Genomic DNA, 26,430 nt, shown 5'->3' with positions numbered 1-26,430 from the left:
AGCATCTCTATCAGTGTGTTAGGGGACAGGAGATACGCGAGCCCCTCTATCAGTGTGTTAGGACAGGAGATACCCGAGCCCCTCTATCAGAGTGTTAGGACAGGAGCTACCCGAGCATCTCTATCACAGAATTAGGGGACACAGTATTATTATTATTATTATTATTATTATTTATTTCTTAGCAGACGCCCTTATCCAGGGAGACTTACAATCGTAAGCAAAAACATTTCAAGTGTTACAATACAAGTAATACAATAAGAGCAAGAAATACAATAACTTTTGTTCAAGCAAAGTACAAGTGTGACAGTAACACAATGATTGCACAATATCCAGTAGCAACTAACTTGAAAGCTATTATCAACCAGCTAGCAGTCACACAGTATTCTGAAAATCTGAGGAAACATTTGAGGAATGAAAAAACAACCAGAACAAATCATATAAATTGCTTAATGTGCTTATATTAATTGAAGAAAGAAATACTGTTCCTTCCAGTCCTTTACAATTCATCAGCACTTGCCATAATTGTGCAGCAGCTCCTCTTTGGTGGACACGGTGAGGGACCTGTCCTTTGCGGAGAGGACGATGGCCAGGCACACGTAGTGCTGCTCTGAGGAGGAGGCCCTTCGCACCACAGTGAGGAGCCGCACAGGGTGGTGATTAGGAGGAGTGCTGAAGCGCTCAATGCAAAACCACGAGGTGTAGGTTAGGCCAGACGGAGGTGGGAACAGCCTTTCACCTACACACAAGAAGAGCAAAATGCAGAGGAATAAAGAAGAAACAACGACATGGGGACCATTCTTTTGCTTCTTTAATAAAATATGTTATATCAACATATATTCTTTTTTTTATTTTTTTACCCTGTTTGGAGCAGTCAGGAAGTTTCAAAAAATATTTAAGGACAGGATGTCCCAGTAGCACAAGACACACTTAAATCAGGGTTATCCTTCATTTAAACTTCACATAGGAAATAGAACATCAATAAACTATTTTAGTTTTAGTTTTGTTGGTAATGCATTCAAAAGTACACCCCTACTGGTTTTATATTCATAAAAATGAAATTGTACATTTTCAACCATGTGACCTTTAAATGTAGGCCAGAAAATCTCAAGCTGCAGTCTATATATAAATCTCCACTTACAGACATTTCAAGAGGATTTTGTCAGCTGAAAACCTTCCATTTACTCTTTCATGTCACATTACTAAGAATGCAGGCTGGTGTCAGTTCATAAACTATTGATGACATCATGCAGCGGTCTTAACATTAACCTCAGACAAATACAATGTGACATATTTGAAGTGACAATTTAACAGTGTCTAGAATGAATACAATCTGATCTGAAGACACTGAGTTTAAGAAACATGATAAAAGTACCATAGAACCAACATTTAAAACCAGTTATTTGTGTGGCAAATCTGGCAAATCTATTTCACCAGCGGTATTATACTTGATAATATTAGTAGGGTACAATAAATGAACAATAATTACAAAAAGCCATCAGCATTCAAAACGTCAAGCACATTCTACCCAATGAGTGCATCATTATGCATGGAATATCAAGAGCATAATCAAACATACCATTTCCTATTCCACTGACAACAGCCCCATCACTGACTCCAGATGCAGGGATATTATTCGAAGGAGCATTATGTGGAGCCAAACTTGGCATGAAGAGGCAGCTGAGGGGAAAAGGAGAAATTGAAATACAGAGGCAAGCAGAACAACTGCAGGTAAAAGACTGAACGTCATGCAGAGTTTCACATTTCTCCTCTTGCTTGTTTATTGGCTCACTGTGTGTGTTCCCAATGATTCTGATTGTTCTCTGCTCACTGTGTGTGTTTCCAATGATTCTGATTGTTCTCTGCTCACTGTGTGTGTTCCCAATGATTCTGAATGTTCTCTGCTCACTGTGTGTGTTTCCAATGATTCTGATTGTTCTCTGCTCACTGTGTGTGTTTCCAATGATTCTGATTGTTCTCTGCTCATTGTGTGTGTTTCCAATGATTCTGATTGTTCTCTGCTCACTGTGTGTGTTTCCAATGATTCTGATTGTTCTCTACTCACTGTGTGTGTTTCCAATGATTCTGATTGTTCTCTACTCACTGTGTGTGTTTCCAATGATTCTGATTGTTCTCTGCTCACTGTGTGTGTTTCCAATGATTCTGATTGTTCTCTGCTCATTGTGTGTGTTTCCAATGATTCTGATTGTTCTCTGCTCACTGTGTGTGTTTCCAATGATTCTGATTGTTCTCTGCTCACTGTGTGTGTTCCCAATGATCCTGGATTATTGTCTGATCAGCTCATTATACTCCAGCAAAAATTGGCTTTTTTCTAACCAAAATGAATTTCTGAAGTAAGACAATAAAAACTACTAATACTACGACTACTAGTACGACTCCTACTACTACTACTAGATAGGCCTGTTAAACAAGTAACTAAGAAGGATGAGCAACAGTGAACACATAGAGCAGGGTATTACACAAGTAAGAAATTAAATATTGGGCTGGCATGCAGTCACTTGTGGTGTATCCACACATGCAGTGCTGAGTTCTGATGGAGGCACAGAATAAGCCCTAGAGAACACAATGATGCGGTAACAGAAAACCAAATTCAATAGGGGGTGCTGTCCTCCGGATGAGCTGCTGCAAGCTGGCAACAGGGGAGGTGGTGTGTTGATCGTTCCTTCTTTTAGACAAATCACAGGGTGTTTACAAAGACAGTGACATCCCAAAATAGAGGCTTGTTCAGAACATTGAGAAAGAAATGTTTAACTGACGCTTCCTTCAACAAATGGACCACAAATGACTACTGTACGTGATGCTTTCAAGTAATTCTGTAAGATCAATAGCAGTCGTTCACACTGGCAATATTTGATTTGTATCGATTACAAAAAACTAAAAATACTGTAAAGGCCCTGTAAAAAATAAAAACGATAACACATGTCTATGTGTCTGTTTGAGCATTTAAAAGGAACAAACTCAAGTTTACAGCAACACTTGCGCTTTCTAATATTGTAACAGTACGAAAGGAAGTAAAAGAAGCGCCCGTTCATTTCCAGTCTCATAACCTGCTAATGCCTTGTGGAGCCCTAACTCTCAGAGTGGAGCTGTGAGCTATACTTCCTTTAGTCTCCTCCGCTCGCATGAATAAACGACTGAAACTGGCTGTCAAACAGGAAGGCAGGTCCTGAGACCCAGCACAAAACATGCACTGTATAAATGCACACTGTGCCCCATACATGCCCTGTGCTGCAGAGATACAGTATGTCATCATATGATGTGAGCTCGCTGTCTTAGTAAAAGACATGCCTCTGTCAATCATGTTACTGGTCTCTCACAGTATTCATATGCAAGCAGTTTGAGGCAATACTTTATTGACTAATGAGGATTTTATAAATATATGAAAAATGTAAATGGTACAGTATTTACTGTGTGCAGAAATGAAGTCTCAAATACCCCTTGCGGGATGTGGGTGGAATTTAGTAAAGCTACAAATGTAACTTGCATTGTTTTCAATGGTTCAGAGTGGTTCTGTTCCAGTATTGTAACTTGCATTGTTTTCAATGGTTCAGAGTGGTTCTGTTCCAGTACTGTAACTTGCATTGTTTTCAATGGTTCAGAGTGGTTCTGTTCCAGTACTGTAACTTGCATTGTTTTCAATGGTTCAGAGTGGTTCTGTTCCAGTACTGTAACTTGCATTGTTTTCAATGGTTCAGAGTGGTTCTGTTCTAATACTGTAACTTGCATTGTTTTCAATGGTTCAGAGTGGTTCTGGGTTCTGTTGTTCCAATACTGAGTGATCATTTTCTCTGAATATCTTTACCTGGCAGTGAGCTTCTTTACAAGTCTGGAGAATCCTAACTGCCGGGACTAAGCCGCCTTCCTCATTGCATTGAAATCATTTGACAACATAACCTTTGAACTCTGCCAGCCCCACCTACGCTCCATTTCTATTGGATCTTGGAATTCCGATAAGAGGTTTATTATTTTTGGACCACATGAATGTTGTGAATATTATGCATGTGTGCCTCTATTATGAATATTATGCATGTGTGCCTCTATCATGAATGTTCTGCACGGCATTCAGAAGCTTCTTGTATTACAACATGCATCTCCTTTTCTCACACGTGTACATGCAGAAGCAGAGAACAGCAGCTCACCCAAACCCTTCCAGAGACGTGTCAAACTCCACAAAGGCCGGGGTGACTGCTGAGCCGTGAAGCCTGATATCATGTGGGGTTGTCATGGAGACCAGGCACTTCACTCTGGTCAGAGGCACTGTGCTTCCTTCTGCTGACCTCACCAGACTCCTGCTTATCCTATAGTGGTTATTATCTTCATTCACAGCGAACACGCTGTCCGGGCCCTCCATGGACAAGGTCATACTGTCTGGAGGAAGAGAAATTCATTGAAATCCATACTGACATTAATCTTTATACATTTAAAATGAACCACTGATCTTTTTAATAGGGGGTTCAACACATTTCCATGTTGCTCTTCGGAGAATGTGACATCAGTGTTTGATTAATTAGTTTTATCTATTCCAGAAAAGTATCCAGTAGGAACAGCTACAATTGGATGTCATTAATAAATACACTTCAGAACAGACACTGGACCCAAACATCAGGCCTAACACTGCACTTTGTTCACGTGGAAGTAAGAGCTAGATTTGTAACAAGACAACATGATAACAAAACAGTCCAAGAGTACACAACTTACTTCTCATTTCAGCTTCATACCATACAGAACTGGGCTTGTGGACTCGGTACTGTTTCAATAGCTTCTTGTCCCAGGCACCACAATTCAACGGATTTCCCAGGCGGAGAAATTCCCTTGTTAAAACACAACACAAAGACTCACTGTGTTAACACAAAGCAATTGAGATTCATTGTACTCTGTGGAAATGGGTTGTTCGTTACACAGACAGGTCATTGATACCAGAACGACAATCCCACAGTATTTGTAGTGATGATTTCATTTGTATTGTTTAAAACAGTAATAAAGGTCACCAAAAACATCAAAGCAGATTTTATAACCACCACCTATAGGACCCTCAATACACTGATATTAATGAAATGAACTCTTTAAAACCAAGCGTCTCATCTAAACTCACATCTCATACAAATAGTGTTCGTTACATATTGAAGAGATCAATAGATCGTGCAGCTTCTTCTCTTTCTAAGCACGGGTTACAGTTAACAAGCCAAGCCAGCCTGACATTGAGAAGCTGATGATGTGAAAGTTACTCTGGAGATGCCTTCACAGCACTATTGCCTTTTTTATTATTTATAAAAAAGGTACTATAATGCAAAAAAACAGTTGTGGTATCTTACAAAGAACTTCTCATTTTATAAGAGATCAAGCTGGCAGCTTCTACAGAGCGCACAATCAATGAATATTTAACACAGCACGTTGTTTAACTTTCAGTAGGGCTCAGCCGTTCCTGAGCCTCTGTAACCTACAAGCTGTGCAGATAAGGAGTACCTCAGGACCATGGGCTGTAAGGCCTGCGAGACCAGCCTCTCGAACATCCTCTGCAGCGGGGGGTGGAGGGGGTGGTCCTCGTCAGCCAGGGCAGCGCTGCACCGCTGGAGCAGTCTGGAGTGAAGGGCTGCCTCACACAGCATCTGCTGATTCCTCTCTGTGTGAACCAGCAGCTGCAAGATGTTAGCCACTGCCAGCTGGAGGTCCAGGGCGTGCTGAGAATATACAAGAGACAGAGACAGCATGCACTTTACAATGAACACATCTGAGAATATACAAGAGAGAGACATCATGCACTTTATAAAGAACACATCTGAAAACATACAAGAGAGAGACATCATGCACTTTATAAAGAACACATCTGAGAATATACAAGAGACAGAGACAGCATGCACTTTACAATGAACACATCTGAGAATATACAAGAGAGAGACATCATGCACTTATAAAGAACACATCTGAGAATATACAAGAGACAGAGACAGCATGCACTTTATAAAGAACACATCTGAAAACATACAAGAGAGAGGCATCATGCACTTTATAAAGAACACATCTGAGAATATACAAGAGAGAGACATCATGCACTTTATAAAGAACACATCTGAGAATATACAAGAGAGAGACATCATGCACTTTATAAAGAACACATCTGAGAATATACAAGAGACAGAGACAGCATGCACTTTACAATGAACACATCTGAGAATATACAAGAGAGAGACATCATGCACTTATAAAGAACACATCTGAAAACATACGAGAGAGACATCATGCACTTTATAAAGAACACATCTGAAAACATACGAGAGAGACATCATGCACTTTATAAAGAACACATCTGAAAACATACAAGGTGAGAGACATCATGCACTTTATAAAGAACACATCTGAGAATATACAAGAGAGAGACATCACGCACTTTATAAAGAACACATCTGAAAACATACGAGAGAGACATCATGCACTTTATAAAGAACACATTGAAAACATACAAGAGAGAGACATCATGCACTTTATAAAGAACACATCTGAAAACATACGAGAGAGACATCATGCACTTTATAAAGAACACATCTGAAAACATACGAGAGAGACATCATGCACTTTATAAAGAACACATCTGAAAACATACGAGAGAGACATCATGCACTTTATAAAGAACACATCTGAAAACATACGAGAGAGACATCATGCACTTTATAAAGAACACATCTGAAAACATACAAGAGAGAGACATCATGCACTTTATAAAGAACACATCTGAGAATATACAAGAGATAGAGACAGCATGCACTTTATAATGAACACATCCACTTCCAGCAAGAACTCTCAATAATACTGGGTTGATAAATGAAGTTTACTGATCAAGAGAGACCAGGATTCAGACCAGTCACTGTGACTGAGAAGACAGGAGCCTTTCCAGAAAAGGGTTCTTAGCAGTTGTGTTCTAATTCTAAAGCAGTAAGCTCAGGTGGGTTTGTGCACTCGGCTCATACCTCGGGTTGGGTGTCACAGCTGACAGAGGGCAGGAGGTCCAGCATGGCCAGCACCGCTCCAGGGTGGATGACGACGGCATCGGGGGAGTGCAGGGGTGCATCTCCAGAGTGCAGCTTCAGCTCAGTGACTTGCTTCAGAGGAAGGACGGGCCCTGGGGCCGACACTAAGTGATAGCCGTGTCTGCAGGAGCACAGAGGAACACTGGAGCATAAACAGGGCTGTACTTCACACACCACACTTCAAATAACACTTTGGGAATTTCATTCTGTCAAAACGATGGGATGCTGTTTCTACATGAGTTCTATATATGAATGCATTTTACTTCATTGAAATACATTCAGTTTCATTAATGTCTTAAATTGAACAAACCACGTTACTACTAAGAACTCACAAACTTAAACCAGATAGCAACATGTCTTTATAATCGTTCTGAATTACTCCTTTTCTAGACTGTTTTTCTTCTAATAGAAGGTGACACCTGCAATGCAAACTCCTAAAGCAAAATCCAGAATGATGCGCAACAAGTGCTGTTACTGGAATGTCTTTTCCATTGCAGGGCTACCACTGAGTGTCAAAAATACATCCAGCAATGCAATGCAAGCCGTGACAAGCACTGGAAAGCACAGCAAAGCCATTTCAAACAGACATTTCATACAAAAGCAGTCTTACTTTATAACACAAAGTAAAGAAAGCAGAAGGATTAAAAAGAGATGACACAGTAAAAAGGCTTAAAGAAACGGGCTCAACGTGAACAGAAAGAAAGCGGTGAGCCCGGGGCAGTACCTTTTCCTGGGCAGAGCTGGGGTCCCCCATGGGGAGGGGAGGGAGGTCTCGTGTGTCAGGCAAGGAGGCACCTGCTCAGCACGACTAGATACACAAGACAGCAGATCACAGCCAATCAACATGAGAGGTTAGGAGAGAAAACAAGAGGCAGGAAGCTCGTTAGTATCAGAGAAGAGCAAGAATACACACACGAGACAGAACACCGTAGCAGTGCATGCATTACACATGACAGACACAAACAGTGGAGGCAAAAAGGAACGACTAAAACGAAGGTTTACAATTTTAAAAAGGCAAACTATGAAGGAATGAAACTGAGACTAACAGGAGTAAAACAGAGAAAACATCTGCAGAAAAAGGATGGTTGTTTTTCAAAAATGTAGTACTAGAGGCGCAAAACAATTATATCCCAAAAGTGGACAAATCAAAATCTAAAACAAAATGGCCAAAATGGTTTAACAGATCAATTAAAAAATATATATTCAATATACATTCAAAGAGGAAGTAAAATGTCAGAGATACAAATGGCAAAAACATTGAAGAAGAGAAAAGAAATAACAATACAATATAATATACTAAATGATTACTTTTCACAAGTTTTTACAAAAGGAGGATATGGACAACATGCCCCACATGTCGACCTGTTCCTATCCAGTTTTAAATAACTTTAGCATAACAGAGGCAGAAGTGTTAAAGGAACTAGGACTGCTTAAAATAAACAAACGTAATACTGATCCACAAAAAGAGAGACAAAACCAAACCAGGTAACTATAGACCAATAAGCCTGACTTCTATTATATGTAAACTTATGAAAACTATAATAAGATCCAAAATGGAAAATTACCTATATGGTAACAGTATCCTGGGAGACAATCCGCATGGTTTTAGGAAAGATATCTCGTGTCTAACTAACCTGCTTGATTTTTTTAAGGATGCAACATTGACAATGGATAATTGCAAAGCATATGACATGGTTTATTTAGATTTCCAGAAAGCTTTTGACAAAGTCCCGCATAAAAGATTAATTCTCAAATTGAACGCAGTGGGGAGTCAAGGAAATGCATGCACAGGGAGTGGTTAACATGTAGAAAACAGAAAGTACTGATTAGAAGAGAAACCTCAAAATGAAGCAAGGTAACCAGTGGAGTACCACAGGGATCAGTATTAGGTCCTCTGCTATTCGTAATCGACATTAATGACTTAGATTCTGGTATAGTAAGCAAACTTGTTAAATTTGCAGACGACACAAAAAGGAGAGGCAAACACTGTTGCAGCAGCAAAGGTCATTCAAAATGATCTAGACAGCATTCAGAACTGGGCGAATGACATTGAATAGAGAAAAGTGTAAGGTACGGTACGCAGGCAATAAAAATGTGCATTATAAATACCATATGGGAGATACTGAAATTGAAGAAGGAATCTATGAAAAAGATCTAGGAGTTTATGTTGACTCAAAATGTCTTCATCTAGACAATGTGGGGAACCTATAAAAAAGGCCAACAAAATGCTCGGATATATAGTGAAAACTGTTGAATTTTAATCAAGGGAAGTAATGTTAAAACTTTACAATGCATTAGTAAGACCTCACCTAGAATATTGTGTTCAGTTCTGGTCACCTCACTACAAAAAAGGATATTGCTGCTCTAGAAAGAGTGCAAAGAAGAGCAACCAGAATTATCCCTGGTTTAAAAGGGTTGTCGTATGCAGACAGGCTAAAATAATTGAATCTATTCAGTCTTGAACAAAGAAGACTACGCTGCAATCTGATTCAAGCATTCAAAATTCTAAAACGTATTGACAATGTCGACCCAGGGGACTTTTTCGACCTGAAAAAAAAAACAAGGACCTGGGATCACAAATGGAGATTAGATAAAGGGGCATTCAGAACAGAAAATAGGAGGCACTTTTTTACAGAGAGAATTGTGGGAGTCTGAAACCAACTCCCCAATAATGTTGTTGAAGCTGACACCCTGGGATCCTTCAAGAAGCTGCTTGATGAGATTCTGGGATCAATAAGCTACTAACAACCAAACGAGCAAGATGGGCTGAATGGCCTCCTCTTGTTTGTAAACTTTCTTATGTTCTTATGCCTACTGGACAGTGCAGACTCCAAGTAGAGTGAAGGGCTGTCAGAACATCATAGCAGTGCATGCATTAGACATGACAGACACACAGAGTGGAGGCAATGCCATGTCTACTGGACTGTGCAGACTCCAAGCAGAGCGAATGGCTGTCAGAACGTCATAGCAGTGCATGCATTAGACATGACAGACACACAGAGTGGAGGCAATGCCATGTCTACTGGACTGTGCAGACTCCAAGCAGAGTGAAGGGCTGTCAGAACATCATAGCAGTGCATGCATTAGACATGACAGACACACAGAGTGGAGGCAATGCCATGTCTACTGGACTGTGCAGACTCCAAGCAGAGTGAAGGGCTGTCAGAACATCATAGCAGTGCATGCATTAGACATGACAGACACACAGAGTGGAGGCAATGCCATGTCTACTGGACTGTGCAGACTCCAAGTAGAGCGAAGGGCTGTCAGAACATCATAGCAGTGCATGCATTAGACATGACAGACACACAGAGTGGAGGCAATGCCAAGTCTACTGGACTGTGCAGACTCCAAGTAGAGCGAAGGGCTGTCAGAAAAAGAAAGTCCTTCCCAACCAGCGGCTTGATTACTTCACACTTCATATTAGTGATGAGAGGATTTAAGTGATTTTATACCGTATGCCTGAATCATTTGGTGCAAAAATGTAAACCCAACTAGACATCCATTTTGCCAAGGTTATTTTACCGTAATTCACATGTAAAACTACAAATGGGAGCTTTTGTGAACAGAAACAAAGCACCCCCTGTACGAACATCAGGGCTCTGTTAAATCAAATGGGTTGTAAACAAAGCACCCCCTGTACGAACATCGGGGCTCTGTTAAATCAAATGGTTTGTAAACAAAGTATCCCCTGTATGAACATCAGGGCTCTTTGACACAAGTCACAAAACCTCAATATGGCTCCATATTAGATCAGAGATCAATTCCATAGTGAGCAACACATTTAGCATGACGGTTTATTAAAACCCTGAAAATATGACATCACTACATGAAATCAACTCTGAGATAGAAGATAGCTTTGCAAAGAAACTAGCATGTGAAACTCATTCTAGTGTGACACCCCAATCAAAACTAGCAGGAGAGACTCATTCTAGTGTGACACCCCGATCAAAACTAGCAGGAGACTCATTCTAGTGTGACACCCCAATCAAAACTAGCACATAGGAGACTCATTCTAGTGTGACACCCCAATCAAAACTAACAGGAGAGACTCATTCTAGTGTGACACCCCAATCAAAACTAACAGGAGAGACTCATTCTAGTGCGACACCCCAATCAAAACTAGCAGGAGAGACTCATTCTAGTGTGACACCCCAATCAAAACTAACAGGAGAGACTCATTCTAGTGTGACACCCCAATCAAAACTAGCAGGAGACTCATTCTAGTGTGACACCCCAATCAAAACTAGCACATAGGAGACTCATTCTAGTGTGACACCCCAATCAAAACTAACAGGAGAGACTCATTCTAGTGTGACACCCCAATCAAAACTAACAGGAGAGACTCATTCTAGTGTGACACCCCAATCAAAACTAACAGGAGAGACTCATTCTAGTGTGACACCCCAATCAAAACTAACAGGAGAGACTCATTCTAGTGTGACACCCCGATCAAAACTAGCAGGAGACTCATTCTAGTGTGACACCCCAATCAAAACTAGCACATAGGAGACTCATTCTAGTGTGACACCCCAATCAAAACTAACAGGAGAGACTCATTCTAGTGTGACACCCCAATCAAAACTAACAGGAGAGACTCATTCTAGTGCGACACCCCAATCAAAACTAACAGGAGAGACTCATTCTAGTGCGACACCCCGATCGAACTGATTTACAGAATCACAGAATATTGAGCCAATACCTGGAAGTGTTGAGTCTTTATCAGTCAGTTTGCAGAAATCACATATGTTTAATTAAAATGCAAATTAGCTGAAACTGGGGCTTGTAAGTTGCCCGCTTTGTGTTTCATTTGTGTCTTTTAGAACGGAATCCAAAAATCCTGTCCAATTATATTCCACCTACTAAGAGAAATACAATTGTAATGAGCAGGCACAACAAGGCCTTGAGGTTGAAAGCGCATGTATTCTATCGCCAATCTTTTTCTACTGCCAGGTAGGAGCTAAACTGGCAACGTGACACTATAGACCAGCAATCGGATCAATACGTCCACTCACAGCTTCCGAACTGCCCAACTTTAAACCTAGATTCTTTTTAAAAGCACCGTATTTTAGTTTCACTGTATTCTGATATTATCTTCACCCCATCCAAAACACTTTTTCAATACCAGACCGAGGTGCATACCTGTCAAAGGAATCCGTGGCCATCTTGTACAGGTAGATGAAGAGCTTGCTGCAGTGCCTCAGAGTGGGAGACACACTGTCCCCTGGGAGGAGCTCCTCTTCAAGCAGCCTCTGGAAGGGTTGAGAGTTTGATGGGAAGACCGTCGCCGGGGAGATTTTCTTAGAGTCGGAGAAGCAGCCCAGCAGCCTCACTGCGTCTGCCAGCTTCTCGTACTGGATCTCTGTGCTGAAGAAGTGGGAGTTGGCAGGCTCATAGCGCATGGCAGCAGTCAGCGTGCAGAACACGGTGTGCAGCAGCTCAAACAACTGCTTCTGGTTGACTGTCTCCCAGCCGTTCCTAGGGGGAGAACACAAGGACCTCTCCATGGCAACCAGCAGAGAGGTGACATAAACAAACCCTCCAACCTTTCTGAACACTGTCCTGGTGCGGTGACTCTCTCTCAAGACAGCGAGAAGGGCCTGTGGGTAACACAATATACATTACTGTTATTATTACTATTATTACAATGAGATATTCAATTACAATTATAGGAGTCGCCTGCCGCTGCAATAATACAAAATACAAGCCTGGCTATAATACACCTTGCCTTCCTCCTATTTAATCATGTTTGTTTAGCAAGTTCAATTCACTTTGAAAGGGACAAATGTGGAAGTAGGATTAGCTGCATTTTCAACTATCTAAATTATTAGCCTGTCAGTGTGCCATACAGGTTGCTACACAGAGTGCATCTCCAGATTCCAGACACTCTCGTTAACTTGTGATAAAGAATGTCATCAGTAGGTTTAACACAATTGAATAAGAGCTTCTCTGGACACATGTAGAACTCTAACCAATCACAACTGAATAAGAGCTTCTCTGGACACATGTAGAACTCTAACCAAAGAGTAACACAGTTAGCTAACACACACACACACACACACAGGACAGGCCTCTCCACTATATCCCTGCTGTAAAACTCTATTTCATTTGTATGGATGTATTGCTACTGCAAGGAATTGTACTATTGACAATACAGATATAACTTGTGCTTTTTTATTCTGAGCGTTTATAATAAACTTTCTTCATGTTATTTTTAAAACTGTTTAAATACAGAACAATCTTCTTTCTTTGCATCTCTTTTATTAAGCAAAGCTAGGTTACAGTACGTGCTCTAGACACAGACAGCCAGGCAGGTCGAAAGGAGCAGTGCAATCTCTATTCTGCTTGGCTGCACATTGGCCTCTCAGCTGTGTGGATGACAGGGGTGCCCATCTCCTCTCTCAACAGCAATGCGATCAAGCAGATAACTTCAGACTTGTTTGTTACAATAAAAACAATAACTTGTTTTTATTGTAACAATATAATAACTGCACTCTACCCATGAAACTCGGACACTGCTGTCCAGGAAAACTTCTTTTAGATTCGATTTCAGTTTTTCACTTCCCAGATAGAAGCATAATATGAATAATTTATGGAAACTCTCAGGGTCGTTTCAGCATTGGCGCACTGATAGCCACAGATAGTACAATGCAGATCTCAAGCAATGTGCAACACATGTAGAGCAACCAAAAACATTTCCAATATTTCTGAAAGAGTGAACGCTCTAGTGCTGCGGAAATGTATGAAATCATAGCTACTGAGGAGAGGGAACCTGCTTCAAACAAACAGCAGGGAGTGAGAAGGGAGTCAGTGTTCTGATTGGTTCATCTTGTCTGCCATCTTTGCAAGAATTCTGGCATCGCTGTAATACTTTGCACAAGCCCAGTGGTTATTTGGGTGTACAAGAGAAGGCCAATACCAACCACAATGCCACTTGTTTGGAGGAGTTGAGGGAGGAAGCAGTCAATACACAGCATGAAATAAACAACAGCACAGCTGGAATATGATGCGACAGTAATACAATATATGACAGATTAATCCAGTGTAGTCAAGCTGATGATCCCAAGAGCACCTATCGTCTGCAGAAAACGCAACACACAATCATATACCTCCCCTGACTCCGGCTCTGACATTTCCAGGATCTTGGCAAACATGGTGGATGAGATGAATCAATAAAAACACTGAACTTACTAGTCACTGCTGACCCCTACGTGCAGCACAGTGTGGCCATGGGAAGAGTCAGGAACCAACAAGACCAATGCAGTGTTCAATGTGGGCCCCTCCGCCAAGATCAGCATATCTGCCTGCCAGGATCTGAACCCCCTGGACTCCAGTGCTTTTACTAGGTGAGCCAGCGGGGACTTCTCATGTAATATGGATGAGTTTCTTCAATACAATACCAGATACGATTAGGTGCTCAGTCAGTGACTAAACAAGCTAGCATACTGTCTGGAGCTCTGTTGAAGGAACCCTCACGGTGAATAGGTTTTGAGCTGCAGTTCTGTGGGTGGTGCTGACTCACAGTGTACCTACCTTGAGTATATGGGTTTTGAGCTGCAGTTCTGTGGGTGGTGCTGAGTGCATTAACCCTAGCAGAGTGCCCATGTCATCATCTCCACTGGGGGACAGCAGCAGCTGCTGGATAATCAGCAGAGCATGCTCCCTGCACTGGGGGTACTTCACAATGTTATGGACACACCTGGCACCGCCAAACTCCCTGAAAACACCTGAAAAACAAGCAAACAAGAATTCATCTCGCACTTTAATGAGGGCTGACATACTTATTGACAATGTTGTTTAATTATCACAGTGAAGCTTTTCTGGTGTTTCTAGTAAACCAAAATACTACCATAATACTCCCTGTTCTTGATTGATAGAGACCTGAGGGACCTAATCGGAGGCCTGATTTAAAGGGGCAGGGAAGTCTGTGGACTCGCTAAAACTGGATCCAGGCTCAGATTATTGAGATAAGCTGTGGAGGAATGCAGTACATGCTCACTAAGTAACTCCACTTTAGTGTAAAATTCAATATATTGTTGCCTCTTCAGCCGTTAATATGGGTCACCAGTTTCACAGAGGGGTTAAAAGCCTCTTCTCATTCACAGACATGGATTTACATGAAGTACACATAGAGTGCTGAACACTGTCAAGAGGCTCTTGTTTCTACCCTTATTTGACTGATTTCTGGGAACTTCTGCTGTTTTCTATCAAGGTCTACGGGGCTTTCTGTTCCTGTGATGTGTGGGTGGGTGGTTTAAAACCCCCCTCCCAGGCAGGATTGAAAATGAAAGCATGTGGTAATCCTGACTTTCAAAAATCATCTGACATGTATGGAATCCAATTTATAGAGAACTCAAAAAACATTTTCCAGCAGGCTCTTTGGCCAATAAGAATGTTCCCCATCAAGTTTTCAAGTAATCATCTCAGTAGAATTACAATGTGGTCTGCTCAGCTCCACAATGTACTTCAACACGTGAAGCTGTTTCCTATGTGAAAGCCTGTTTCATCAGCTCCACAATGTACTTCAACACGTGACGCTGTTTCCTATGTTAAAGCCTGTGATTTAATGTATTTGTTAATCCCAATATGTCTGAGAAAAACATATTTGGATAAATCTATTAATGTCACTCCTATATAAGTTTCAATGAAAAGTTTCAACTGAACCCTATATACTAGACGTGTACAGTTCAACTGAACCCTATATACTAGATGTGTACAGCACTGTGCACTCTAGGGTGCCATCTGTCTTTCCAGAGCCAGTTCTTTAAAAACTCATAATCCAATCTGTTACAATGGAAACTTGTTTTCTTTTATTAGTATTGTCTGCTGTTATTAAGTAGAAGAGGAAGCAGTAGGATTAGACCTCTGTCCTCATGTACAGTATGAAATGCACGTCAGAAGCAGTAGGATTAGATTTTTTAAGGACAGATTATGGAAGACCCTTTGCAGTCTCTTTTCATAGAACAGAAAATGTTTTAAGAGGCCTTTTAAAAAAACAAGTACGATGTCATTAATAGTTACTAAAGGGTAAATGATGTTAGTACTGTGTGGTTCCTGCTAGTAGCTTCTAATAACACTCGACTTCCTTCCTATAAATGATATCCATCACTATTAATACCAATCCACAAAAAATACATCAGCTTGTTAACTTCTACAGTCACAGCCTGTCAGAATAGTCATACATGTTTTTAAAAAGTGGGACAAATCAAGTTTAAATGGCTTGAATTATAAACACATGCAAATGAGAAGCTCGAGATGAGAATCAGTATGGGGATTGTGGGAGTCTGGAACCAACTCCCCAGTAATGTTGTTGAAGCAGACACCCTGGGATCCTTGAAGAAGCTGCTTGATGAGATTCTGGGATCAATAACTACCAACAACCAAACAAGCAAGATGGCCTCCTCTCGTTTGTAACCTTTCTTATGTTCTTACCAAAACTCCACTGTTAGCCCATTCGTTTACAAGACCCCACTGTTAGCCCATTCGTTTACAAGACCCCACTGTTAGCCCATTCGTTTACAGGACTCTACTGTTAGCCCATTCGTTTACAAGACCCCACTGTTAGCCCATTCGTTTACAAGACCCCACTGTTAACCCATTCGTTTACCTGCATTTGTGTTGGACCCTTGCAGAAGCACTGTTAAGGTCTCCATCACCAGCCATGCCAACTGCTTTTGGTCCTCCATTAAGCTATTATTAGAATCTACTGCAATACAAGAGGGTACAGAGTGAGTGGATCCATCATGCCTTCCCACATTTCAAACAACAGCCCGTTTGAACATGCAGCATGCTTTCTTTCCTAGCTCTCACACCTAGCTCATTTGGCTCGTTTGTACATGCAGCATGGTTTCTTTCCTAGCTCAAACACCTTGCTAGTTCAGCCCGTGTACAAGCAGCATGCTTTCTTTCCTAGCTCACACACCTTGTTCGTTCAGCCCATTTGTACATGCAGCATACTTTCTTTCCTAGCTCAAACACCTTGCTGGTTCAGCCCGGGTACATGCAGCATGCTTTCTTTCCTAGCTCTCACACCTAGCTCATTCGGCCCGTTTGTACATGCAGCATGGTTTCTTTCCTAGCTCAAACACCTTGCTAGTTCAGCCCGTGTACAAGCAGCATGCTTTCTTTCCTAGCTCACACACCTTGTTCGTTCAGCCCATTTGTACATGCAGCATGCTTTCTTTCCTAGCTCAAACACCTTGCTGGTTCAGCCCGGGTACATGCAGCATGCTTTCTTTCCTAGCTCACACACCTTGTTCGTTCAGCCTGTTTGTACATGCAGCATGCTTTCTTTCCTAGCTCATTCAGCCCATGTACATGCAGCATGCTTTCATTCCTAGCTCACACACCTTGTTCGTTCAGCCTGTTTGTACATGTAGCATGCTTTCTTTCCTAGCTCACACACCTTGTTCGTTCAGCTTGTTTGTACATTTAGCATGCTTTCTTTCCTAGCTCATTCAGCCCATGTACATGCAGCATGCTTTCTTTCCTAGCTCACACACCTTGTTCGTTCAGCCTGTTTGTACATGCAGCATGCTTTCTTTCCTAGCTCATTCAGCCCATGTACATGCAGCATGCTTTCTTTCCTAGCTCACACACCTTGCTCGTTCAACCCCTGTGTGGGGTCCTTCAGCAGCGCAGCGTACTTGTGCAGCAGGTTCACCAGAACCTCCATCAGCCCCACCTCTCTGAACACGTCTCTGAAGAGGGGGTCGTGGCGGCTGAACTTCAGCAGGGTCCGCGTCGCTGCCATGCTGCACTGGTAAGAGGAGCTGGACTTCAGCAGCATGCTCACACTGAACAACTCTTTACAGGGGATGTAGTTCAAACTGAAAACCACAAACTCCAACAGCTCAAAATATTTGGTCTGCACCTCCGACATCTTCAACATCTTTTCTGCAAACTGCGACAAAGTGTGCTGGGACTCCAGGATGAAGTAATTGGCATTGTCTGCCATATAAATGTTTGAAATTGCATCCAGGATGATTCTGGTGAGGCGACAGGTTTTCGCTTTGAGAAAGGCGTTCTGAAGCACAGAGAAGGCTTGGATGTTCCGCACAGTGTGGCCTAAATCAAACAAGATAGAACTTAGTACAGTACAGACTAGACTTCTTATAAACCTTGACTCATCCCCCTCTTATATACTGCTTAATAAGAAGATATGTATGTTATAGCAATCAAGGATTTCATGACATCTGGTATCACTCCGTTAAAGAAAGACCTCAGTTTGCATGCTCTATTTTCAAGGTATACTTGCACTTCCTACGTCATTTCACCTCATTAATATCAGCTTCCTTCAAAACTTTACATATGATACTTACATAGAGCATGTCAGTGTATAACAAGTAAGATTTATGGAATTATTTAATAAGCAATAACCCCTTTCATTTTATTTTTATATAACACAGTATTTCATAGCCTAGTTGAAACATGTGGTGTTTCAGTTTTAAAATATAAAAAAGAGACTAAAAGAAACCTTTTCCTGTTGGCTGTGGCACAGCAAACCCTGGCAAGAGAAACGGTACCCCCGTGGTGATGCCAGCAGGTTTGAGCTCAGTCACCCCGTACAATGTCAGTGAAGTGACCACATTAACCAAGTCTTTCAGAGCGTCTTTGGAATCATCCTCTTTTGCTTGCTCCAGCCTACAAACAGAAAAGGAACACGTTGTTATTGGTGATTCATGTCTACATTTGAAATGGATAAAAATTACTTTGAAGGCTGTGATATTCGCTATCCTTGTCTAAAATCAAAGTACCATAAAGTTATTAAAAAAATCAACCTCTACTTATGAAAAACTATTTTCTGCTTACATGCCTTATTCGTGATTCCCTGGGGGCTGGAATCATGAAGGACAAACAATTGGAAGGAGTGTCTCCTATGATAATGTTAATGTTATCCATGTTCTACTACAATGAGCTCTTGAGCCCTGGTTGTGTGTGTGTCCAGTATCCTATTCACATAATTGAGAATCAGCACACAATACACATAGCTTTACAGCAGTGGATCCCAGCAACACGGCTCCCAGCTGGTCCTCAAGGCCCGGCACAGTCCAGGACTTTGTTCCAATCAACTCCTAAATTGGTTAATTGAAGCTCAGCCTGTTGAACTCATTTAAGAGCTGATTGTTAAATATGATCTCTGGACTGAAATGGACATTCAGAGTCTGTGTTGGGAGCAGACTTGTAGGACAAGTCTGGAACTTGCACTCAGGACGCATTTTTCGTGACTCGGACTCGACCCTGTGACTCGGACTCGAACATTCGGACTCCGTGACTCGGAGATATTTTCTATTACACTAGTAATATTACAATTACTAGGAAACTTCGCAATAAAAACCCACCCAACAAAACATTATCCAATCACTAGTTAGCCCCGGTGTCTTTGCAGCCAATCATAGTAAGAATAAGAAATTGGAAGAGAGTTAGGTTGTAGCGTAAACACACGCCCACACAAATCCAACCGCAACCAACGCAGACCAACTTTTTTTTCTTCTCTCTTTTGCATTAAGTTTTTTACCTCAGCATTAGATCACAAAGGAAAGTGTATCCCTGACACATCCTGAAATCATCCAGCAATGTCTGTGATACATCACTGGAGTCTTTCAGAAAGCAGGACAGCCCAGCAAACATTTCCACTATCTCCAGGGATGAAAGGTCCTCTGACTGCTGCATGTTCTGAATGCATGTGGCCAAACATTCTTTCTCTGCAAAATAAATACATAGATAAATAAATGAATAAATCAAAGCATACCTTGAAGAAAGCCCCTTTTTAAATGCATATTTCATGTAGACTGCTGCAAAAATTAAGCGTTACACATTCCAAAATCCTGTAATGAAATGCTGTCCAAACCTCCTTGTCATTTTAATGCCAACCAGATGTCAGGTAAGGTGTCTGGTGACGGTAATATACAGGTATCAGACCGTGCAGTCTATGCTAGGAAAGGGGTCTCCCCTCCACACGTCAATATGGGGTATTATCACCACTGACTTCAACATTGATCTGGCATCAATAAGCATACTGGAAATCAGTGTCAGGCAGTCTCTGTATACACAATAAGCACTTCTCAGAGTGTCCCTTATTTGTTTGAAGCCCTGTAGGATATTTAATAAAACAAGGGAACTGTCAATTATTTTGGCACAGTTTTACGGTATTAACAATAATCTGTAATTGTTTGGTATCATAAAAGCACACAAACAAAGCTTTATTTGAACAATATTTACAGTAAATACTATTTTAAAATCTTTTAGAATAAACGGAAAGGGTTTTGTTTAGTACAGGTTTCTTTGCACCACGCTCGTAGCCCTTTTTCTCTCGGACACATATCAATCTGTCACATCAAAGTGAATTGATGCAAACATAGCTGGGTGCAGGTAAACTTCAGCAGAAGAAAAATGGATGGTTTTCAAAATGTGGGAAACATCCACATCCACTGCAACAAGCTGCTCAGTGTTGGCTCTATGCTGAGAATCTACATCAATGGTGTGCTGGGTTGTAAATCTTGTTGAGTTAATCCAGCCAGTCTGTACCCTGAAAGTGTGGAATGAGACCCATTAAAAACAGTAGCTGTTCACAGCGGTGACACAGTAAGGAGCTGCTCAAAGCAATGTCTGCTCATAGCTTTCACAAACAGCAGGTCTGAGCTGAGCTGAAGGCTGTCAAAACTAGTATTATTAGTGGTTGATATTCCAGCAAGTCATTAAAAAGAGGAAGTAACATGAGCTCCATTTCTACCTGCCAGATTGGGGAGAATCTTTGTATGTGTTGGAGTAATTGAATGCACCAGTCTCCATTTAACTGGAACATGCGTACAGTACTATTCCCAGTAGGGCAATTACTGAAGAACTGCAAGGCATTATGGGACGTGTGGCATGTTAGAGAATAACCCTCTCTCACCTGCTCAGAGAATCACTATATGGAAGCAGAAATGTCAGCCAATATCTCTTTTGATTTGTGAATCTATCTGCATTACAGTGAGAAATAACATTCTCCTTCTGGCACAGACGTATGCAACGTTGTAAGCAAAGAGACAAAGACACATTGGGATGGAAAGACGACTTTGATCGCATAGGTGTTTCAGACAGTTAAACTATGATCTTTAAATCTGTCACAGCTGAACTTATGACCTCTAAGGATTGACTAATTCACAAAACAAGCAGACTATTAAATAATAAACAAGACCACTCCAAGAACGCAGCTTCAGTACTAACACTAACCAGGGGCAGCACACGCACCGTGAATGTACTTGACTACACTGACACTGAGGCCATGCAGATTCAGTACTAACAGTAACCAGGGGCAGCACACGCACCGTGAATGTACTTGACTACATTGACACTGAGGCCATGCAGATTCAGTACTAAGTAACCAGGGGCAGCACACGCACCGTGAATGTACTTGACTACATTGACACTGAGGCCATGCAGATTCAGTACTAACAGTAACCAGGGGCAGCACACGCACCGTGAATGTACTTTACTACATTGACACTGAGGCCATGCCGTGATATTGTCATCAGCACTTCCCCTGCGCTCTTCCTCCAAGGCAGATTGTGGGGAGGACACCATGATGTTATTGCACTGAATAACAGCTGCAGGTCATCTTTCTGTGCAAGCTCTTCTGCTGGGGACACGAAACTGCACAACTTCACCAGGATCTGAAACAGGAAGAACAAACTAACTTAGGGTAAAAGGGCTTGGTGCTGGCTGGGCAAAATGACTACTTTTTTATTTTAGACCATGAAAAGGAATCTATGGCAAGAACATTATAAGCTAATAAAGAATTAAAGAAAATTGTAACCCTATTTAACTTATTTTCTCCAAAATAAGTTAAAAAAATAAAAAGGCTTACTCTAAACACCAATATCACTGAGTCTCCAAAAGCTTTCTCTAAGGATGTATATCTAATAAAAAAGAAGAGTTTAATTATTAAAAAGGGATTTAATCCTGAAATAGGCTTTATAGAAAGTCTCTCTTACAAAAATAATAGTACAAAAATAGAGCTGACACTTTTAAATCAAGGAAGATGTCATGGTCGATTGTTTTAAATAACCTGTCAAGTCCCATTTCCCAATACATGCATATACTATAGGAGACACACGTGTTTTCATTAGAATGATATTCATGCCGACAACAGCAGATTGCTGAAGGGGATACTTTACAAGTCGGTGTTGATAGGCTAGTGGAGAGGCTACTCGGTTATCAGCTGTTCATTCACAATATTTCAGTGCAGCGCTACCTCTATTTTCACCAACTGTCTTACAAATAAACAAAACAGTGAAATATTAAAAAAGTGAATCAGCGAATGTACAATTTACTGGCAACATGCCCTAACCGTGAATTATTGAATTGTGAAATACTGAGTTCAGACTGCTCTTGTGTGTAATACATTCACACCATGCAGACTGCTCTTGTGTGTAATACATTGACATCATGCAGACTGCTTGTGTGTAATACATTGACATCATGCAGACTGCTCTTGTGTGTAATACACTGCAATCATGCAGACTGCTCTTGTGTGTAATACATTGACATCATGAAGACTGATCTTATGTGTAATACACTGACATCATGCAGACTGCTCTTGTGTGTAATACACTGCAATCATGCAGACTGCTCTTGTGTGTAATACATTGACATCATGCATCATGCAGACTGCTCTTGTGGCTCGCTGACCTGCACAAAGACTTTCTGCAGCAGAGCCCTGCGTTCCGCGAGGGGCAGCTCGGTCTGGGCAGCTCCGGGTACCTCCGGCACGTGAGGGAGGTCAAAGAACAGGTACAAGCACTTCACCAGTGTGGACGGCACCGACATTGTGGTCATGCAATCCACCGCTTTCTGAGAAAGAAACACAGCACCACACCCTTCATCGGTTTCTGTTCAGGTCGCTTACCAAAAAACGGAAACAGCACTTCTTTAAAATAACAATGAAAGCCTTTAATTGAAGGTAATGTAAAATAATAAAAAAGAATAAAAAAATCAAATAAAAAAACACAAACAACAACAAAAACAACAACATTTTCCCTTCCATATTATGAAACAATGAATGTTTCAAAGTTGTGTAATAGATCCTAGCATTGTGAACAACCCTCTGAGACCTGGTGTATAGACCATGTGACCCCTCCAGAGCGTTCTCCAGACCTGCACATCTGTGCTGTGAATGCTGGGAACAATAGGCCTGTCACGCCTGTCTCCAGTGCATGTGGAGTTGGTGGACAGGCACAGAGGCAGGTCCCATCACTAGTAAACTGGATTCTGGTCTCCAAGCCACTGGCTCATCACACTACTACTACGGCACAGAAAACATAAAATGCTGTTATGTAGTTGAATATATTGCAGCTTAATTCAGCCTACAAAGTCAGTTTGGAAAGCTGTAATCTTTTTACTGCTCCAGACCTGTCTGCAGGCCCCTCAAGATAAACACATCATTGTGAAGTCAGAATTTGAACATGTTTTTTTTTTTTTTTTTTTAGGTATTAAATAGTCAATCTACAGCTATATATAAAATAAAAACAATCTGGTTATATGTAGCTCGGGTAGAACAGATACATCCTTTATTCAGTGACAGTGTGTGGGGTGGAATTTGAGTCTCCAGTGTTCAGTGTATTTTGTAATGTTGTAATGGACCGGGATGGAATTGCAGTCTCCTGTGTTCAGTGTGTTTTGTAATGGACTGGGATGGGCAGCAGTGTGGAGTAGTGGTTAGGGCTCTGGACTCTTGACCAGAGGGTCGTGGGTTCAATCCCAGCTGGGGCACTGCTGCTGTACCCTTGAGCAAGGTACTTTATTGCTTCAGTAAAAACCCAAATGTATAAATGGGTAACTGTATGTAAAAATAATGTGTAAAAAATAATGTAATTGTATGTAAAAATAAAGTGATATCTTGTAACAATTATAAGTCGCCCTGGATAAGGGCGTCTGCTAAGAAATAAATAATAATGGAATTACAGTCTCCTGTGTTCAGTGTATTTTGTAATGCACTGGGATGGTGCAGTCTCCTGTGTTCAGTGTATTTTGTAATGGACAGGGATTGAATTGGAGTCTCCTGTGTTCAGTGTATTTTGTAATGGACAGGGATTGAATTGGAGTCTCCTGTGTTCAGTGTATTTTGTAATGTTGTAATGCACTGGGATGGTGGAGTCTCCTGTGTTCAGTGTATTTTGTAATGTTGTAATGCACTGGGATGGTGCAGTCCCCCAGTGTCCGGGTGTTTTTTAGCTACACAAACCTGTCCCGATGATGCCAGCAGGTTGATGGTGGTGAGCAGCATCCAGCCTCGACTCGCCTCCTCACTGTGATTCACCTCCAGAAACTGAACGATGGCCCGACTGGCAGCCTCTGCAGAGGGACAGAGACAAGCCCAGCGCAGCCAGCGAGGGCGGGTTTCATTAGACAAAGCCCTCAAGGACTTATTGCTACAGCGCCCCATATAGTTTCAGCTGCTCGTACCTGTTGATTTGTTAGATGCCCGCCTTCTGATCTCGGTGACCATTAATCGTGATACTTGTGTTGTAAACTGGAGGATGTCAGAGAACTTCTCTGTCATTGTACTTGAGGGCGCATTGCCAAACACCTTCATTAAAGAGAAAACAAGTCAGTTTCAGTTCTTCCATCAGAATGATCCTGCAAAGCAAATGCCATTAGATTTCACTTGGACCCATTACTGACTACAGTACTTTATTAAGATTTCTATAACTATTGTACATGCATAATACCAAATAATGGTTTTGTTTCTGTTAATACAAATTAAGAATTCACTATTAAGCAATCCAAAAAGAATATTTGTCAATAGTGGGATATTAAACTTTGATTCCTTTTCTGATGTAAACAGTTAAACTGAACACGAGCGAGTGTGCGTCGTGTGTGTGTGCCGTGTGTGTGTGTCGTGTGTGTGCGTCTCTTTGTGTGTATGTGGGTCTGTGTGCGTCTGTGTTGTATGTGTGTGCGTCTCTCTGCATCTGTATCTCTGTGTGTCGTGTGTGTGCGTCATGTTAGAGTGGGCTGCAGTAGAACAACGAGCAAAGTAAAGAATAGAAGCCTGAGGAGAGACAGTGGTCTTGACAACGACACGCATGGCATGGCACTACGAGTAGTAGAAATAACCAACGCTTTCTGTGCCCTGCCTCCTAGGTCAGATGACATCAATGTAGCCATGGGGTTTAACTGTAACACAGATCTTTCATGTAGCCATGGGGTTTAACTCTGTAACACAGATCTTTCATGTAGCCATGGGGTTTAACTCTGTAACACAGATCTTTCATGTAGCCATGGGGTTTAACTCTGTAACACAGATCTTTCATGTAGCCACAGGGTTTAACTCTGTAACACAGATCTTTCATGTAGCCACGGGGTTTAACTCTGTAACACAGATCTTTCATGTAGCCATGGGGTTTAACTCTGTAACACAGATCTTTCATGTAGCCATGGGGTTTAACTCTGTAACACAGATCTTTCATGTAGCCATGGGGTTTAACTCTGTAACACAGATCTTTCATGTAGCCACGGGGTTTAACTCTGTAACACAGATCTTTCATGTAGCCACGGGGTTTAACTCTGTAACACAGATCTTTCATGTAGCCATGGGGTTTAACTCTGTAACACAGATCTTTCATGTAGCCATGGGGTTTAACTCTGTAACACAGATCTTTCATGTAGCCACGGGGTTTAACTCTGTAACACAGATCTTTCATGTAGCCATGGGGTTTAACTCTGTAACACAGATCTTTTATGTAGCCATGGGGTTTAACTCTGTAACACAGATCTTTTTTTGGCCTACCTTCAGCGTTCAGTCTTACCAGAATCATGAATAAATCTAGAAACAGAAGTACTGCAGGGTCTGTATTTATAGACTATATCCATCAGAATGCAATCTCATTCACTGTCTCCAGTGAAGGGCTCTGAGATTATTCATTTTATTTGAATACAATTTTAAAAAATAACGTTTAAGGAAATAATTTATAAATACATGTAGATATGGCTAAACAGTCGCTCAATTTTTCACATCAGCAAAACAAAGTAATTGTAGCTAACAAAATAATTCTAATTCTGTCAGAATTGCAACTGTTCTGGTCGAGACAATTAAACAGTTTTTCTGCTTCTTTCAATCTCCATTACACATTTTCTTACCTGTCATATCCTGTGTGTGTTTGCTATCATTCGCTATAAATATTGCTGTTTGTGAATAATGTACATCACTATTTATCAGGTATGGCTAGCAAAGAATGGCAATTAGACATGTCCCATAGGGGTGTGCAATAGTACTGTTTGTCTCTGTGCAGTTAGTAGCGAGTTAATAAATAGAAAATCTCTATTCTATCATAACTCACGCCTCTAGTGGTCCTTTTCAAGTCCCCTCTCCTCAGAGGCTGGTTAGTACAGTGTGCTTGTTAAACAG

The 26,430-nt window shown here is 41.3% G+C and overlaps 1 protein-coding gene across 4 annotated transcripts in view; it reads right to left on the bottom strand.

The window, feature by feature from the left end:
• Nucleotides 1-26,430, bottom strand: part of LOC117404098 (WD repeat and FYVE domain-containing protein 3) — a 102,718-nt gene that overhangs the window by 54,582 nt on the left and 21,706 nt on the right. For 2 of the 4 annotated variants that reach the window (XM_059001712.1, XM_059001589.1), the window contains exons 3-19: nt 24,486-24,609; nt 24,265-24,374; nt 22,713-22,874; nt 21,502-21,694; nt 19,558-19,744; nt 18,517-18,683; nt 17,640-18,107; nt 16,648-16,746; nt 14,574-14,767; nt 12,183-12,640; nt 7,765-7,848; nt 6,981-7,161; nt 5,482-5,696; nt 4,717-4,829; nt 4,158-4,386; nt 1,577-1,677; nt 518-736 (exon numbers count right to left, since the gene is read on the bottom strand). In XM_059001712.1, coding sequence (XP_058857695.1) covers nt 518-736; nt 1,577-1,677; nt 4,158-4,386; nt 4,717-4,829; nt 5,482-5,696; nt 6,981-7,161; nt 7,765-7,848; nt 12,183-12,640; nt 14,574-14,767; nt 16,648-16,746; nt 17,640-18,107; nt 18,517-18,683; nt 19,558-19,744; nt 21,502-21,694; nt 22,713-22,874; nt 24,265-24,374; nt 24,486-24,609 — 3,304 coding nt within the window. The remainder of the gene's footprint in view (nt 1-517; nt 737-1,576; nt 1,678-4,157; nt 4,387-4,716; nt 4,830-5,481; nt 5,697-6,980; nt 7,162-7,764; nt 7,849-12,182; nt 12,641-14,573; nt 14,768-16,647; nt 16,747-17,639; nt 18,108-18,516; nt 18,684-19,557; nt 19,745-21,501; nt 21,695-22,712; nt 22,875-24,264; nt 24,375-24,485; nt 24,610-26,430) is intronic. The other 2 variants (XM_059001659.1, XM_059001753.1) reach the window with 2 other exon arrangements.

Source organism: Acipenser ruthenus, chromosome 1 (genome assembly GCF_902713425.1).
Source record: "Acipenser ruthenus chromosome 1, fAciRut3.2 maternal haplotype, whole genome shotgun sequence".
In the NCBI taxonomy this organism is placed as follows: Eukaryota; Metazoa; Chordata; class Actinopteri; order Acipenseriformes; family Acipenseridae; genus Acipenser; species Acipenser ruthenus.
Note: the sequence above shows the minus strand (reverse complement) of the source record. Positions and strands in the feature narration are given on the sequence as shown.